We start from the raw sequence: 16645 nt of genomic DNA on the forward strand, positions 1-16645 counted from the left end.
GTTAATACATGGATAAGGAATCTGGAAAGACGGTACTATGAGCCTATTTGCAGGGCAGCAGTGGAGATGCTGATGTAGAGAACAGACTTACAGACATGGCAGGTGTGAGTGGAAAGGAGAGGGTGGGCCGAATGCAGAGAGTAGCATGGAAACATACACACTAACATACATGAAACAGCCGGTGAGAATTTGCTGTATGACCCAGGGAACTCAAACCTGGGCTCTGTGACAACCCAGAGGGGTGGGACGGGGTGGAAGATGGGAGGGAGGCTCAAGAAGGAGGAGGCGTATGTATGCCTATGGCTGATCCATGTTGATATATGGCAGAAACCAGAATATTGCAATTATCCTTCAATTAAAAATAAAAAAAGGAAGACAGTCGCAAAAAAGTTAAAAAAAAGATGATGGAGACAAGCTATCCCATCTATGGGTATTTATCCAAAGAGAATGAAAACACAAATTCAAAAAGATATCTGCATTCCCATGTTCGTTGAAGCATTATTTACAATAGCCAAGATACAGGAACAACCTAAGTGCCCATTAATGGATGAATGGATAAAAATCTCTCACCCTCTCTCTCTCTCTCTCTCTCACACACACACACACACACGCACACACACTTGTGCACGCACACACACATGCAGTGGAATACTACTTAGCCATAAAAAGATGAAATCTTGACACACATGATAATGTGTATAAATCTTGAAGGTATTATGCTGAATGAAATAAATCAGAGGACAGACACCATATGATTAATTCACATATGGAATATAAAAACAAAATAAATGAACAAACCAAACAAAAGCACGTAGATGCAGAGAACAGAGTAGTGGTTACCAGAGGGGAAAAAGGGCAGAGGGAAGGAGAACTGGATAAAGGGGATCAACCCAATGGTGATGGATGGAAACAAAGTTTTGTGATATATACAGAAGTAGGGGCTTCCCTGGTGGCTCAGTGGTAAAGAATCTGCCTGCCAGTGCCAGAGATGTGGGTTCAATCCCTGGGTCAGGAAGATCTCCTAGAAAAGGAAATGGCAACCCACTCCAGGATTCTTGCCTGGGAAATTCCATGGACAGAGGAGCCTGATGGGCTACAGTCCACAAGGTCACAAAGAGTCAGAGACGACTTAATGACTCAACAACAGCAAGATTCAGAAGTAGATATATAATGTTATACACTGGTAACTTACATAATTTTATGGACCAATATTATCTCAATAAAAAATTTTATAACATAGTTTAAAAGATACTGGTGACAGAAATGGTGCAAGAAAAGTCTAGAGGGGGAGATGGAGATGACATCATCAGTGCTTTGTAGACCTTACTAAGGATTTTGCAATTTATCCTAAAAAGCACAGGAAGCTGTTGACTGGTTTTAAACAAGATGTGATAAATTTCTCACTTTCGAAAGATCAGTTTGGATTGGAAGGGCGTAAGTAAGGTAGCTATGAGGAGACTAAGGGAGAAAACTGAGTGACTTGCAGGAGGGTTGTGCCAGTGGAAAAAGAAAGAAGTGGATGGTTCCAGAGAAGATTCGGAGGTAGAATGAGCAGAAGGAAGAGTCAGATGGGGTGAGGGCCAGGCACCTTTCTGGTGCTCAGCTGGGTGAATGATGGCATCATTAGGTGGGAACAGGGGAAGGGAAGAATGAAGATCATTTTCACCCTGGTTACATCAAATTTCAGATGATACTGAACTTTCCAGCAGGCATTTGGGACTGGAGCTCAGGAGAGGGTATTGGGAGTCGTAGGCATATTATTTGAAACCCACTGAAGCAGGTGAACATTGAGTAGATAGGAGAGAAGAAAAGAGGCCCAGGGACATGTATATGTCAGGCAGAGAAGAACAGGCAGGGTGAGAGCAGTGGCCAGAACTGAAGCGCAAGTGTTAGGGGAGCTCGGGGAGAGAGCAGGACAGACCACCTGTGTTGAAGGCCAGGAGGATGTCTAACGTCCGTTGTGCTTGGCGCTGAGAAGTCGTTGATCACCTTGGCCGGAGCAGTGTTGGGAGCCGAAAATAGATTGCGGTAGCCTATGGAGGAATCAGAAGGAAAGGAATCAGACTGTGCCTGTGTGCTGAGTCACCTCAGTGGGTCCAACTCTGCGGCCCCATGGACTGTAGCCCACCAGGTTCCTCTCCATGGGATTCCCCAGGCAGGGATACTGGAGTGTGGGTTGCCATGCCCTCCTCCAGGGGATCTTCCCGACCCAGGGATTGAACCCCTTGTCCCATGTCTCCTGTGTTGGCAGATGGGTTCTCAGTAATAAATCTAAGCAGATTCCTAAAACTGTGTGAAAATTATCCACTCTGGCTCCATAGTGAATTGCTGAATCGAGCTTGCTTTTATGCATCAGCTTCTGAAGTGAGTAACACATGTTGTGAATGTTAGCCACTGAATCAGCTCTTAGCAAATTCGCAGAGTCTCCCCAAATCACATAAACCCTCTCTGGTCCGGCCAGCTTTATTGTACTGCATTCACCTTTACCCCAGTACTTTAAAGGAAAACATACACAGGTACCATCTGTTTGCTTAGTCTACAGATACTACTCACCTGCTCTGTGCCAGATTGTGTTCCAGACGCTGGAGGTCTCTGCCCTTAGGAAGAGTTTGTTCCCATTCTGTCTAAATATCCACAGTTTAATAAGGTACCATCCCATCAAAGGTCAGAAAACAAGTGAAAATTTTTGCATGCTCATTTGAGTTTGTTATTTATGCAAGAAACAGGCCTTTTCTTGTTCAAGAATGTGTTGAATGTGTCTGCACTGTCATACATAGAGAACATCTTAAGACACAGTTCTTATTTAGAAACTAGTTTTTGGTGAATTAAAGAATTGAATTGAAATTGCCTTGCTGGAATTGTTCAGCTTCTTTTCCTAAGGTAAGAACTCTGGTGTGCGCTATATAATTTCTTTCATTGCCTTTTTCTGATTATGTGAACAAGACAAGCACTTGAGGGCTTTCTGGATTCTTTAGTACAATCTTAGAAGCACTTGTTTCATTGAGGTTCTCATCTGGAAGGGCTCATATTTTAGGGAGCTGGACAAGGTGTCATTTCTTTTAGGCATGGGGCAATCGGGTTACTAATGGAAGAATTTTCAGTTTATATGTGATTTTCCTAAATATAGTCATGTAAGTAAGTAGCTCTATAGTTAGTTGTTTTTTTTTTTTTAGTGAGTGGGGAGGACATTACAACTGAGGAATTTCAAAAAGTCTTAAGTTCTTATCAAATAACCAGAATAATAAGAGAATTTGCTGACCCAGGAAGTATTTACAAAACATTTTACAGACATTTTCACCACTTTCTTTGGCTTTAGGAAGCAAAAATGAGAGAGAGAGCACACAGAGAGAGACTGAGGTTTTAAATTAGTTGTGTTTTTTAACCCTTTGACAAAGTAACACAGTATACCACGCAGACTACCTAGTAACACTCCCTATCATCTAGTTACATTCTTTACCTATCATTTGTTTAAGTTTTTGCCTACCTTATTAAAGTTATCTGTTATTAAAATCTTGTATAGTTAAATTTGGAGATAGTAAGAATCTGTAAATAACAAATGGGCTCACTGTAATTTTATTTCAAGTCTACACATAGATTTTGAAGCTGTCTTTCTTTGTAGAAGTTTCCCTTGACAGTGAGAATGTAACTGTCTTCATTCTACCCCAAATCTAATTTTTTTTTGTTTAAAATGACTGCTATTCATGGGCATTATGCTTAGTGAAATAAGTCAGAGAGAGAAATACCATAGGTTATTGTTTATATGAAGAATCTAAAAAATAAATAAATGAATATAGCAAAACAAAAACAGGCTCACAGATACAGAGAGCAAACTAGTGTTTGCCAGTAGAGAGAAAGAAAGAGGTGGGCAAATTGGAGGTAGGAGATTAAGAGATACAAACTACTATGTGTAAATTGAATAAGCTACAAGGACATAGTGTACACTTCAAGGAATAAAGTGAATATTTTATAATAACTTTAAATGGAATATAATCAATAAAAATTTGAATCATTATGCTGTATACCTGAAACTAATATAATAATGTAAAATCAACTGTACTTCAATAAAAAAATAATTAAAAATTTAAAAATGACTTTGGTGACAGCACTTGATGTCCACCTGAAATACCCTGATCTGGTGGCTGTTACCTTTAAAAATTACAATCACATTTACCCTTACTCTTAACAGCCAAATTCCGTGCAGATTTCATGTCTGTATATTTCAGTGTTTGTTTATCGCTACCAGGGTTATCATGGTACAGTGGCTTATCAGCCTCCTGCATGTGTGATGACTGGGTTACTTACTCTGTTACCCCTGGAGTAGGTTGAACTCTTTCATAATATTTGACAGAGAACCATTGCCTTCTCGTTTATTGGCTTTGGAACCCAGGTCATGCAGATATAATTACTAGGAAAGATGAGCCTCCTTACATTTCATTTACTCACTGAGTTGAAAAAGCCCTGAAGGAAATACAGATTGTTCCCTATTAGGAAATAAATTGAGGCTTTATTCTTAGCTCTGTGGGAAGCTAGGAGAGTAAGCAGCTGAAATTATGCAGGTTTTTAATTTGATATTTTAAAATGTGTATCAGAGTGTACATAGTTAAAGAAAATTGAATAATACAGAGAGCTTTATGATGAAAAGCAGCCATCTCTGGCTCTTTCCTTCTGCCCCATCCCTCTTCTCTGGAAGCAAACTCTTTTTGTTGTGTTGTTGTGTTTTCTGTTTTTTTGGAGTGTAATTGATTTACACTATTGTGTTTTTAGGTGTACAGCAAAGTGATTCAGTTATACATATTTTTTTCAGGTTATTTTCCATTATAGGTTATTATAAGATATTGAATATAATTCTCTATATTATATAATAAATCCTTCTTGCTTATCTATTTTATATATAGCAGCTTGTGTCTGTTAATCCTGTACTCCTAACTTATCCTTCCCTACACCCCCTCCCTTTTTCCTTTTGTAACTGTAATTTGTTTTCTATGTTTATGAGTCTGTTTCTGTTTTGTAAGTAGATTCATTTGTATTGTTTTTTTATATTCTACATATAAGTGATACCATGATATTCGTCTTTGTCTTTCTGACTTACTTCACGTAGTATGATTATTTCTGGGTCCATCAATGTTGCTGCAGATGGAAGTAAGTTCATTCTTTTTTATAGCTGAGTAATATTCCATATCTTATCTTCTTTACCCATTTTCCTGTTAATGGACACTTAGGTTGCTTCCATGTCTTGCCTGTTGTAAATGTGCTGCTGTCAACCTTAAGGTGCGTGTATCTTTTTGAACTAGAATTTCCATCTCAGAAGCAAACACTTCCGTGCTGTTCACAGGCTCTTTAGTTGTAGCTTGCAGGCTCAGTAGTTTCGGCCTGTGGGGTCTTAGTTCCCCAACCAGGGATGGAACCCATGTCCCCAGCATTGCAAGGTAGATTCTTAACCATTGGACCACCAAGGAAGTCCCAATATCCTTTACCTTTTGAAATACTCAGTGATGTGTCTCACTGAAGGCGCTTGTATTCAGTCATTATTTCAAATAATCAGTAAGCCTGCTCATTTTGGGGACTCATCTCCTTTCAGCTGTAGAAATGTTTCTTACATTATCTCTTTCATTACTTTCCCCTCTTATCTCTGCTCTCTTTCTGGAAATCCAGTTAATCAGATGTTGGACTCCATGCATTGATGCTCTAAATCTCTCTTTTTTTTTTTTCCCTCCTGTGTTTTCTATATAATTTTTTCTCTCTATTCTGGGAGAAAGTTTCTCACCTTTATTTTCCTATCCTTTTTATTTCTGTAGTTACAATTTTATTGGAGTATTGTTGATGTACAATATTATTTAAGTTATAGGTGTGTAATATCGTGACTTACCATTTTTAAAGGTTATACTCCATTTATAGTTATTATAAAATGTTATTTGCCTCATACTGTATAGTACATCATCGTGGCTTATTTTATGCCTAATAGTTTGTAACTCTTAATCTCCTACCCCTATATTGCCCTCCCGCCTTCTCTCCCCACTGGAAACCACTAGTTTATTCTCATGACTGAGTAAGTATTCCATTCTATATATATACACCAAGGAAAACCCTTGCAGGAGTTTTGACTGATGAAAAAAGTGGACAGAGGAGATCCCAGAGAGGTTCCTGGCTTGGAGTAGCATTTATTCTAGAGAATAAGAATAATGAAGATGAAAGGAGAGTTCAGTTGAGGGGCCAGTAAACAGACGACAACCCCCATCCCAACCTCTGCATCCAGGCTTGCATATGGCACTGCAGCTGAGCAAAACACTAAACCCGCACAGTGTCTCTCCACCTTCTGTCTCTCTTTCACACATGCATGCCACCTTCCCTGGTGGCTCAGACTGTGAAGCATCAGCCTGCAATGGGGGAGACCCAGGTTTGATCCTTGGGTCTGGAAGATCCCCTGGAGAAGGGCTGGCAACCCACTCCAGCACTCATGTCTGGAGAATTCCATGGACTGAGGAGCCTGTAGAGCTACAGTCCATGGGATTGCAAAGAGTCAGACGTAACTGAGTGACTAACACTTTCATACCACCTTGGAGGGGTTGTCTTGACAGAAACTGAAGAAATCATCTAGCAAGAGCAGCTTGTTTGGATGTCAGTACCCTGAGTGCTGGTCTGGCACCTGTTTTTGTAAGGTCTGCGAACTGGGGATAGTTTTTATGTCCTTCAGAAGCTAGGGGGAGGGTGAAAGTCCAAGTGTTAGTCACTCAGTCGTGTCTGACTCTTTGCAATCCCATGGACTGTAGTCCGCCAGGCTCCTCTGTCCATGGGATTCTCCAGGCAAGAATACTGGAGTGGGTAACCGTTCCCTTCTCCAGGGGATCTTCCTGACCCAGGGATTGAACCCAGGTCTCCTACATTGCCGGCAGGTTTTTTCACCATCTGAGCCACCAGGGAAGCTCTAGGGGGAATGGATACGTGTATGTGTATGGAGGAGTCCCTTTGCCGTCCACCTGAAACTATCACAGTGTTGTTCATCGGCTATATTCCGATATAAAACAAGTTAAAAAAACAATAAAATTTAAGAGGGTACAAATGGAAAAAATGTTGTGAGGGAATCAAAAGAAGATTAATATTCCATGACGTGTCAAAATTACATGAAGCCCGCACGTCAGGGTCCATACACTGAGCTGTATTGGCCCACAGGTGCTCTTGTTTGCGTTTTGGCTGTGGCTGCTTCAGCACAGGAGCAGCTGGCTTGTTCCTGAAGAGCCTGAGTGTGCTGGGCTTCTGGCTTTCAGTGCTGTTCCCTGTGTTTCAAATGGCGCTTATGCAGTTACAACTCAGCTGCATGTAAGTGTCACATGAATTGATGCATCACGTTATTTTAATCCTTAAGAAAACTACGAGGCTAAGCCTATCACATCATAAAAAGGAAAATGGACTTCGGATGTGCTCTTGAGGCCAAGCAGAGTAGGGATTTTCTTGATAATTAGCTGGCAGAACATTGTGTTTATTTCACAGTGACGCTAGAGTTGTATCCAAAGAATACAGTGTATGTTGGCATTGCAAGACCACGCAGACATCACAGTGCTCCCAGTTCCTAGGGGAAAAAGTGATCAAAAAACAACAGGTAGAGTATCTCATCACCGTAGAATTTATTGACAAATTTTAAAAAGTAAAATGAGGCTACACTCAAAGTAAATCTCCAGGTAGCTTATTTATAAGCAAAGCATGGAAAGCTGTTTACTAAAGGTGAGTTGATGAAATCACATTTGATGGCAGAAGTACAAGAAATGTGTCCTGAGAAAATTTGTTTCACACTCTTTTAGCCTTTAGCCAAAGACTGCTGCTGCCTGGGGCTTCAACAGCAGCGTCAAGATCAACTAGCTGCTACTGCTAAGTCGCGTCAGTCATGTCCGACTCTGTGCGACCCCAGAGACGGCAGCCCACAGGCTTCCCCATCCCTGGGATTCTCCAGGCAAGAACACTGGAGTGGGTTGCCGTTTCCTTCTCCAGTGCATGAAAGTGAAAAGTGAAAGTGAAGTCGCTCAGCCGTGTCCAGATGTTCACGACCCCATGGACTGCAGCCTACCAGGCTGCCCCATCCATGGGATTTCCCAGGCAAGAGTACTGGAGTGGGGTGCCATTGCCTTCTCCAAGATCAACTAGAGAACAACGCAAATGATTCCCAGTTATCTTCTTGACTCTTGACACTGATCACTTATCAGTATTTATTAGAGCATCCAATGCCAAGTTTGAGACTAAAGAATTAGTCTTTATGAATAGTCTGCATAAAGCAATAGCAGGCCAAGGGTGTTTTCAGAGAACTTGAGAATTTAGTAGTTCCTAAAACCTGAAGTGGAATCTGCTGTGATATGTAACAATTAATAGTGGTAGAGCAGAAAAAAATATTGGTTGGACAAATGTACAAAATTTCTGAAAATGCCAGATGTTTAAAGCTTGTGGTTATTAATTTTATTGTTGATTGGCAGGTACTTTGTGGAACATACTTAAATCTATCATGTTGCTGTTATTCAACCATGAACTTCTTTTGCTCTCACAGATTTTTCACTTGTGTGGATTTTATAATAGATGCTGTGTATCCTGACTGTCCCTGTCCCTGATGGCAGCAGTGCAGTTTTACTACAACTTCTGAACTCAGGACTGAGACTGAAATTTTTCTGAATAAGAAGAACCACCCTCAGTCAGTCTTATTGAACACTGATTGGCTTTGAAAATTAGCTTGTGCTAGTTTGATTCTGAACTGTCAAATCGATGCTATTTAATATCTAATATTTTATATTTCAATCATGCGAAATGGAACTTAAGTTCTAATGATAGCCTTTGAAAATTTAAGTTTACAGTTAATGCTGTTTTTTCGTGAGTTCAACCGAAAATGATAAACAAAACGGTACTTATATGAGAAACGTGCTGTGGTATTTTGACAATTACTGTTTGAATATCCGGTAACGTCAGACTACCTTATACACCTCCCGGGCGATCAAAAGTTAAAACAAGATATAAGATCTCCATTCCCAGACAAATTTGCTGCAGATATATTTTCTAAGGTCAAACTACAGTGCTAGTAGTTTCCTTTCCTACTTCACCTTCCTTTTACTGTGAATTTATGCTTCTTTAAAACAATTTTTTTTTCTTGCAATATTGGGTCTCCAGCAAAAAGAAGATGAATGCATCTTGGCATTTTGAGACTAGCAATAAAAGAATGATAAATCAGTGTAGATTTTTAAAAAGCAATTTATACTGAGAACCGTCTCTGTTTTGCTGCTAAGACTAAACCATGTTCCCTAAAAACAGTCTTGTTCCTTCATTACCTCAGTGGTGGCCTCCGTGGGGGCTCTGCACACGCCTCAAGAACACAGTCTGGTCATGAAGAGACGCACAGAGAATTACAGTGCACATCAGAAGGGTAGCAGGGGAGATGTGTAGGAGTGCTGTGGGAGTAGAGAGGAGAGGGTGTGCTGTGGGAGTAGAGAGAGAGGAGAGGGTGGCTGTGGGAGTAGAGAGAGAGGAGAGGGTGGCTGTGGGAGTAGAGAGAGAGGAGAGGGTGGCTGTGGGAGTAGAGAGAGAGGAGAGGGTGGCTGTGGGAGTAGAGAGAGAGGAGAGGGTGGCTGTGGGAGTAGAGAGGAGAGGGTGTGCTGTGGGAGTAGAGAGAGAGGAGAGGGTGTGCTGTGGGAGTAGAGAGGAGAGGGTGGCTGTTCTCCCAGGGCAAGTAGATGAAGACATCACCAAAAAGACATCTGAGCTGGATCTTAGAAGTTGGAGCCAAAAGCGTACAAGGTGGAGAGCGGGCCTCGTAGGCAGAAGGCAAGGCGGGTGCTTGCACAGGCATGAACGGTGAGAGAGCACAGCGTGTGGTTACATGTGGCTGTACATGGAGGCTGGGGTGATGAAGGGCCAGAGTATGAAGGGGCCCAGCCCTGTGCCCTGAAAGTCTGGTTTAGGATGCAGATTTCTTGCAATAGAGTTACCTCATAAGTATATCAGATCCTGGCAAGTGAAAAATCAACCTAGTTGCCATAAACGTTTTTCTACAGTTTCTTCTTCCTTTGGCTGCACCACGGGGCGTTTGGGATCTCAGTTCCCCCACCAGGGATTGAACCTGGGCCATAGCACTTAAAGCCCAAAATCCTAACCACTAGGCCACCAGGGAACTCCCTCCATCTACATTTTTTTAAAATTTTTTAAAAACTGAAATATGGTTGATTTATAATGCTGTGTTAGTTTCAGATGTAGCAGAGTGACTCAGCTCTACATCCACTTATGTGGGATCTTAGTTCCCCAACCCGGGACTGAACCCACACCCCTGGCATTGGAAGCACAGAGTCTTAAATACTGGACCACCAAGGAAGTCTGAATCTATATTCTTGTATTTCCTCTTAACTCATTGTATTTGCAGTCGAAAAGCCAAATTAGTAAATTGAAGAGACTGAAAATGTACTTAAGTTTGAGATTTTGAAGTTTTCATGGGAGAAAAAGACTTTTAAGAGGCATTGAAATGGTCTAAAATGACAAATCATACTTGATTTTGTCTTCACCAGCTGTCCTTGCAGATTGCCTACTCTGTTTTTCTGAAACTTTTGTCTTTGTTTTTTTAGTGGACTGAAGACTGCAGAAAATCAACTTATCCTCCTTCAGGGCCCACGTGAGTAAACGTCAGACGAGCAGGATTCACTCTGACCTTCCTGGAGATTTCTCTCCATGTTAAGTATGATCTCATAGAAGTAACGACATTGAATAAAACCTTAAGTCATGTCTTCTATCCTGAGATGATTTTGTTTCCCTCAGGTTTGTGTGGTGTGCATTTAGCTAAGACTTTGAACAAATGTGAAAATACCCCATGATAAAATGTCCCATTTTGAGCCCATCAAAATCAGGGGGAGAAAAAAAGGATTAGCATTCTCCACTAAATTCTTGTATCTACCCCTAAGTATTTTTCTCATGCTGACAGATGCAGAGGTCACCTGTGATTTTCTGTGATGCCCGAGTATAAACCACCCCATCATGCTGAAACAAAAGAGTGCAGGATCTCACGTGAAACATTCAAAAAAATAAACCCTGCCCATGATAATCAAAACTATTGAGGCCAAAACAGGATTGGAAAACGTAGGAAGGGCCAATATCATGTTTTAGTGTGTTGAACATTAATGTTTTTAGTTTAGGGTTTTGGCCTTTTCAAATCCTATGTGGCTAAATAGGGAAAGGTCTAAGAATGGCTCACCACCCCAGAGAGTACAGAATGTGAAAAAGAAGGAAGAGATGTCAGGAATGGTCACCGTTTTCTCCCTGCTATCCCCTTACACTGAAAGTAGCCTGCTGCAGAGAAAGGAAGACAGAATACATACAGCTTTAACCAAAGAATTATTCTCATTTGTGACTACAGAAGTATAAATAGGACCCCAATACTGTGACTTGTCAGAACTAACACATCCCCTCTTAACCCACCCCCACTGTAGAAATCAGTCTGGATTTATGTCTGTATATTTAAGAGCCTGGTAACATTGTAGCACCCACCAGAGTGCACCTTTTGCTTCTCTGGAGCAGGGCAGTAATGGAGCAAATGCTGGCTATTTTTAGGCAGCTTTAAGCTTATCAGTCACTGAATGGCACACCCTGAAGAGGCTCTTTCAGTTCAGTAGCAAGTGCCAGAAGATCATGTTTCTGTGGCGACAGAGAATAGTTGCAGAGTTCATCCATCAGGATTTCAGCCCTGGCCCCACTGATCAGTAGTGGATGTTGCTACTATCCTCACAGTGGAAATGGCTATGTGTAAATTGAAGAGTAGGACTTTGGGCATTGGATATGATTGAACAGTGACATGGCTTGGACTTACTAAGAAGAATGAGGAGAGAGAATGTGGGGGCTTCCCTGGTGGTCCAGTGGTAAGACTCTGTGCTTTCATGCCAGGGATCTGGGTTTGATCCCTTGTTGGGGAATTAAGATCCCATATGCCGCACAGCATAGCAAAAAAAAAAAAAAAAAAAAAAAAACGGAGAAGAGAGGATGTGTAGTAGGAAGCCTGGAAAATCCCATGGACGGAGGGGCCTGGTAGGCTGTAGTCCATGGGGTCGCTAAGAGTTGGACATAACTAAGCGACTTCACTTTCACTTTTCACTTTCACGCATTGGAAAAGGAAATGGCAACCCACTCCAGTGTTCTTGCCTGGAGAATCCCAGGGACAGGGGAGCCTGGTGGGCTGCCATCTATGGGGTAGCGCAGAGTCGGACATGACTGAAGCGACTTAGCAGCAGCATAGTAGGAAGAGTAGCATGGCTGAGTCAGTAGTGAAGGTTCTTGAAGTCAGTGTTGGGAAGCTCATATACTATATTGCCATTCTAGGGGCTTAAAAGTGACCTTACTGAAGCCAGCTCTAGAGTCAATGATTTGACAACAGTGTTCAGACTGTCTAAGAGGGAATTCTGAGACTGGGAAACCAATTGGAGAAGTGCCCAGAGCCTAGACAAAATCTTCGTAGAGATTTAGGATGGGAAAAAAAGGCATTTATTTTCTAGCAGTGATACTCAGGTTACATACAACTATTGAGCCAAAATTGATTATTTTATCTATCACCATTATGCGTTAACCTTCCTATAATGCTGTAATTCCATTTTAGGATTTCTAAAATGGCATTGTATAAATGATCCAGTACAGAAGCGCTGAGTGGAAAATGAGCTTTTTTGCAAATTTTGGTTTGAGTACCAATTTCTCTGTTACTAAGAATATGTCTCTAATATACCTATAATGATGTAACTATCTAACCATCATCAAGAAACTGCTTTTAAACATTTCAAGATGATACACCTCTCATTGCAGTTACAGGGGTCCGGTTCCATGGTACACCATAAATCTCGATTTACCACCGTACAAAAGATGGCATGAATTGATGGTGGTCAAAGCACCAGCGGTAGGGTGTGATTCTTATTCTTATTCTTATTCTTTTATCTCTGACTTGATTGAATATAACTGTATTTAAACGAACACATCATGATACTATGTACCACGTATTTTAAGAATCTGCTTTCCATGGTTCTCTGCCATTTATAATAAATGATAGAGAAAAGAGGATGTCATTTCTCTGTAGCTTCTTGATATTTACTAGCCTCTGCCTTTATCTCATATCATATATTATCATCTAAAGTAAATCATGTGTCATGTTAAAGATATATCTTGTTTACATATGTTTTTAAGTAGTACTCTTTTATTTAGCTACATATAGATAAGTCAAAAATCTATATCTTTTTTTGTTACACCAAAATTAATCTTTAACAGTTAAAAAGCAGTTTTTTTATTAATATATATATTCATTGCACACACAGTCGAAATAAAACCTTCTATAATTCATTGTGTGATTCTTGATTAAAATACAGATTATAGGCTTTCAGAACATTTTTATTGGGGTATGGTATACATACAGTAAAGTGCACAGGTCTTAGGTATACAGATCAGTGTGACATAATGACAGTTATGATTACTGTGATTTACAAAACAGGGCTAATCATTTAGTAAACATGGATGTATATTAATTACAACCCTTTTCTGAAATGGTCTTCAAATACTTTTCTATATCAAGATTAATGTTAAATGTCAACACTTCCTTATGTCTCTAATCAATTTTTAAATTTATTTTTCAGCTGAAAGTTATAATAAATTCCGTGAAGAATATAACAAATGCATTTGTGCCAAGTGGAAGAATTATACAGTTAGTGGATCAAAAGTTGGTAAGAAATATTATTTCCTACAATAAATGTTAAAGACACACACGGCCAAATATACACACGTTTCAGCCAAGGCTCTATACTTATTTAAAGGCATAATTTGACAGCCTCTTCTAAGGAACTTGGACAACTTTGCTTTTATTTCAGACTACTGTTAAAACCTCAGAGGGACTTAAAATTCTGGCCCTTGGACATAAAATAGCATGGTAAATTTCGGCAGTTAGTTGCTCTTTAATGTATTTATAAAAGACATGGTTTGTGGATGAATATGCCATGGGGCAACTAAGCCTGCAGGCCACACCTACTCCAGCTGCTGCTCCAGCTGCTGCTCCACCTCCTGCTCCATCGACTACTCTAGCCCTCGCACCTAGAGTCCATGCTGCACAACAAGAGAAGCCACTGCAAGGAGAAACCCTTGCACCGCACCTAGAGAGTAGCCCTGCTTGCCACTAGAGAAAAGCCCGAGTGCAGCAAGGAAGACCCAGCAAAGCCAAAAATAAATTAATCAATTTTTAAAAACACAGGGGCTTTAACCCCTTAAGGCAAAAAAAATAAGCTTTGATCACCTATTGTGGCAACAACGGCTAGTATAGAGTATATGTAAAAGAAGCAAATCTCAAAGCCACAGTTCAGGTTGAATGATTGTTAATGTGTTTGTTTTTCAGCCTGGTCTGCTTGGCAACTTCCCTGGCCCCTTCGAGGAGGAAATGAAGGGGATTGCAGCTGTTGCTGAAGTCCCTTTAGGTAAAGTTCACTGCAGTTTTACGAAATTTAATAAAGTACCCCCAATTTTTTATTGGAGTATGGTAATGCATACAGTGAAGTACATAGATCTTAGGAATACAGATCAATAGAATTTTTAAAATCTAGGAGTGTGTGTGTCTCAGTTATGTCCAACTGTAGCCTGCCAGGCTCCTCTGTCCCTGGCATTTTCCAGGTAAGAATACTGGAATGGGTTGCCATTTCCTATTCCAGGGGAGCTTCCTAACGCAGAGATCAAACCCATATCTCCTGCATTGGCAGGTAGATTCTTTACCACTGCACCACCTGGGACTCCCCATGCATATATGCATTGAATCACAACTCAGAACAAGATAATACAGCAATCCAGCCTGCTCCATTCTGCACGATTCTGAACCTCTTGGTAACCACTATTTAGGCTTCACCTTAGGTTAATTTTGCCTCTTAAACGTTGTACAAATAGAGCCAACGATATGAACTGTTGTCTGGTTTTTTGCACATACCATTATAGGTAGTAGGCTATTGTATGACTAGGATATTTGTCATTTCCACATTTGAGTTATGAACATTCTTGTTCATGTTTTTTGATGGGCATGTACACTCATTTCTCTGGGATATGACCTGGGTTATAGGTTAGCTGAGTATTTAGTCTCGGAGTTTCTGCCAACCAGTTTTTCAGAGTGATTGTAACCATTGACAGCATAGTATTGATAAAGCCTTTTTTCCACTTGCTGATTCTCCATGTAATAGTGTCACTCTCTTTTATTTGGGCATTTTGTTGAGTGTGTTATATTCACTCTTATGGTTTAATTGGGGCTTTCCTGATAGCTCAGTTGGTAAAGAAAGTGAAAGTCGCTTAGTGGTTTCCGACTCTTTGAGACCCCATGGACTATACAGTCCATGAAATTCTCTAGGCAAGAATACTGGAGTGGGTAGCCTTTCCCTTCTCCAGGGGATCTTCCCAACCCAGGGATCAAACTCAGGTCTCCTACATTGCAGGTAGATTCTTTACCAGCTGAGCCATAGTTTCAGTTGGTAAAGAATCTGCCTGCAATGCATGAGACCTGGGTTTGATCCCTGGGTTGGGAAGATCCCCTGGAGAATGGATAAGCTACTCACTCCAGTATTCTTGCCTGGAGAATTCCATAGACAGAGGAGTTTGGCGGGCTCTAGTCCATTGGGTCACAAAGAGTCAGACATGACTGAGCGACTAACATAAGTGATCTTTGCCTACCCCCAAAACATAATTCTCGTGTGTTTTCTTCTCTGTGACTTTTGTTTACTTTTTACATACAGGCCCATGGTGTATCTTGAATTAACTTGCATATGGTATGGGTTAGGGATCAAAGTTCAAGTTCTTTCCAGTTGACAATACTGTTTACTAAAAAGGTTGTCTTTTCCTCAGTGAAAAGTGCCTTTGACAGAGGGAGAGACCCCTACCCCACCAGCCATGCAGGCTCAGATTATCTGCAAACACTTAACATTTGCCCAAGCAAAACCTCAATGATGACGATAGTTACACTTTTTCTTAGAAAAGAATTTTCCTGACAATGTCACGGTTCTGCATATTGACCAGAAATTTTCCCTTTTTTTCTCATAGGAGAGATTATTTTATTCAATATTTTCTATGAACTTTTTACCGTGTGTACTTCAATAATAACAGAAGACAAAGAAGGTAAATGAATGTGCGCTGGGGCAGGGTGGGTGGTGCAGAGCACAAAATAGAAGAAAAATCTTGAAATAAATGAAATCAGAACTTGTAAAATACAGACTTGCTATGCATATATGTGAATGTTGCATAGGGTATTATAGACCTTGATTAAGTTTTGGAAAGTGAATTGAAAACTGTTCTTATTTTAAAATCACTGTGATGGCTATTAAAGTTTAATTTTGGCATGCAGACCTCTCACACAAATTGTTTCAGGACTAAAAACATTCTTACTTTCCCTCATAGGCTACTTATACCCGTATTTGTGATTTGATCTAAGTACTCACAGGGGCAGAACAGAGTTTCTCCCATCATTTTCCAGCCAAGGAACCCTGTGTAGACCAGCTTCACTTTTCCACATTTTTCCTGACAAGTCCTTAGATTACAAGGCCCAGGGTGATGTACCCCGATTCACTGTTATTTTTTGACCTATACTCTGGGTATATCTGTAGGTGACAATCCCTGAAGGGAAGTGTGTTGGTAAGTCACATTAGGTGAG

At 40.6% G+C, this 16645-nt stretch overlaps 1 protein-coding gene across 2 annotated transcripts in view; it reads left to right on the forward strand.

Annotated features, from left to right (window-relative positions):
- The window catches only part of ASAH1 (N-acylsphingosine amidohydrolase 1), a 28597-nt gene that overhangs the window by 3645 nt on the left and 8307 nt on the right, over positions 1 to 16645 (forward strand). For both annotated transcript variants that reach the window (XM_027962739.2, XM_060407014.1), the window contains exons 2-6: positions 10581 to 10627; positions 12796 to 12886; positions 13614 to 13700; positions 14363 to 14441; positions 16039 to 16113. In XM_027962739.2, the coding sequence (XP_027818540.2) occupies positions 10581 to 10627; positions 12796 to 12886; positions 13614 to 13700; positions 14363 to 14441; positions 16039 to 16113 (379 nt within the window). The remainder of the gene's footprint in view (positions 1 to 10580; positions 10628 to 12795; positions 12887 to 13613; positions 13701 to 14362; positions 14442 to 16038; positions 16114 to 16645) is intronic.

The sequence above is a fragment of the Ovis aries genome, chromosome 26 (genome assembly GCF_016772045.2).
Source record: "Ovis aries strain OAR_USU_Benz2616 breed Rambouillet chromosome 26, ARS-UI_Ramb_v3.0, whole genome shotgun sequence".
NCBI lineage: Eukaryota > Metazoa > Chordata > Mammalia > Artiodactyla > Bovidae > Ovis > Ovis aries.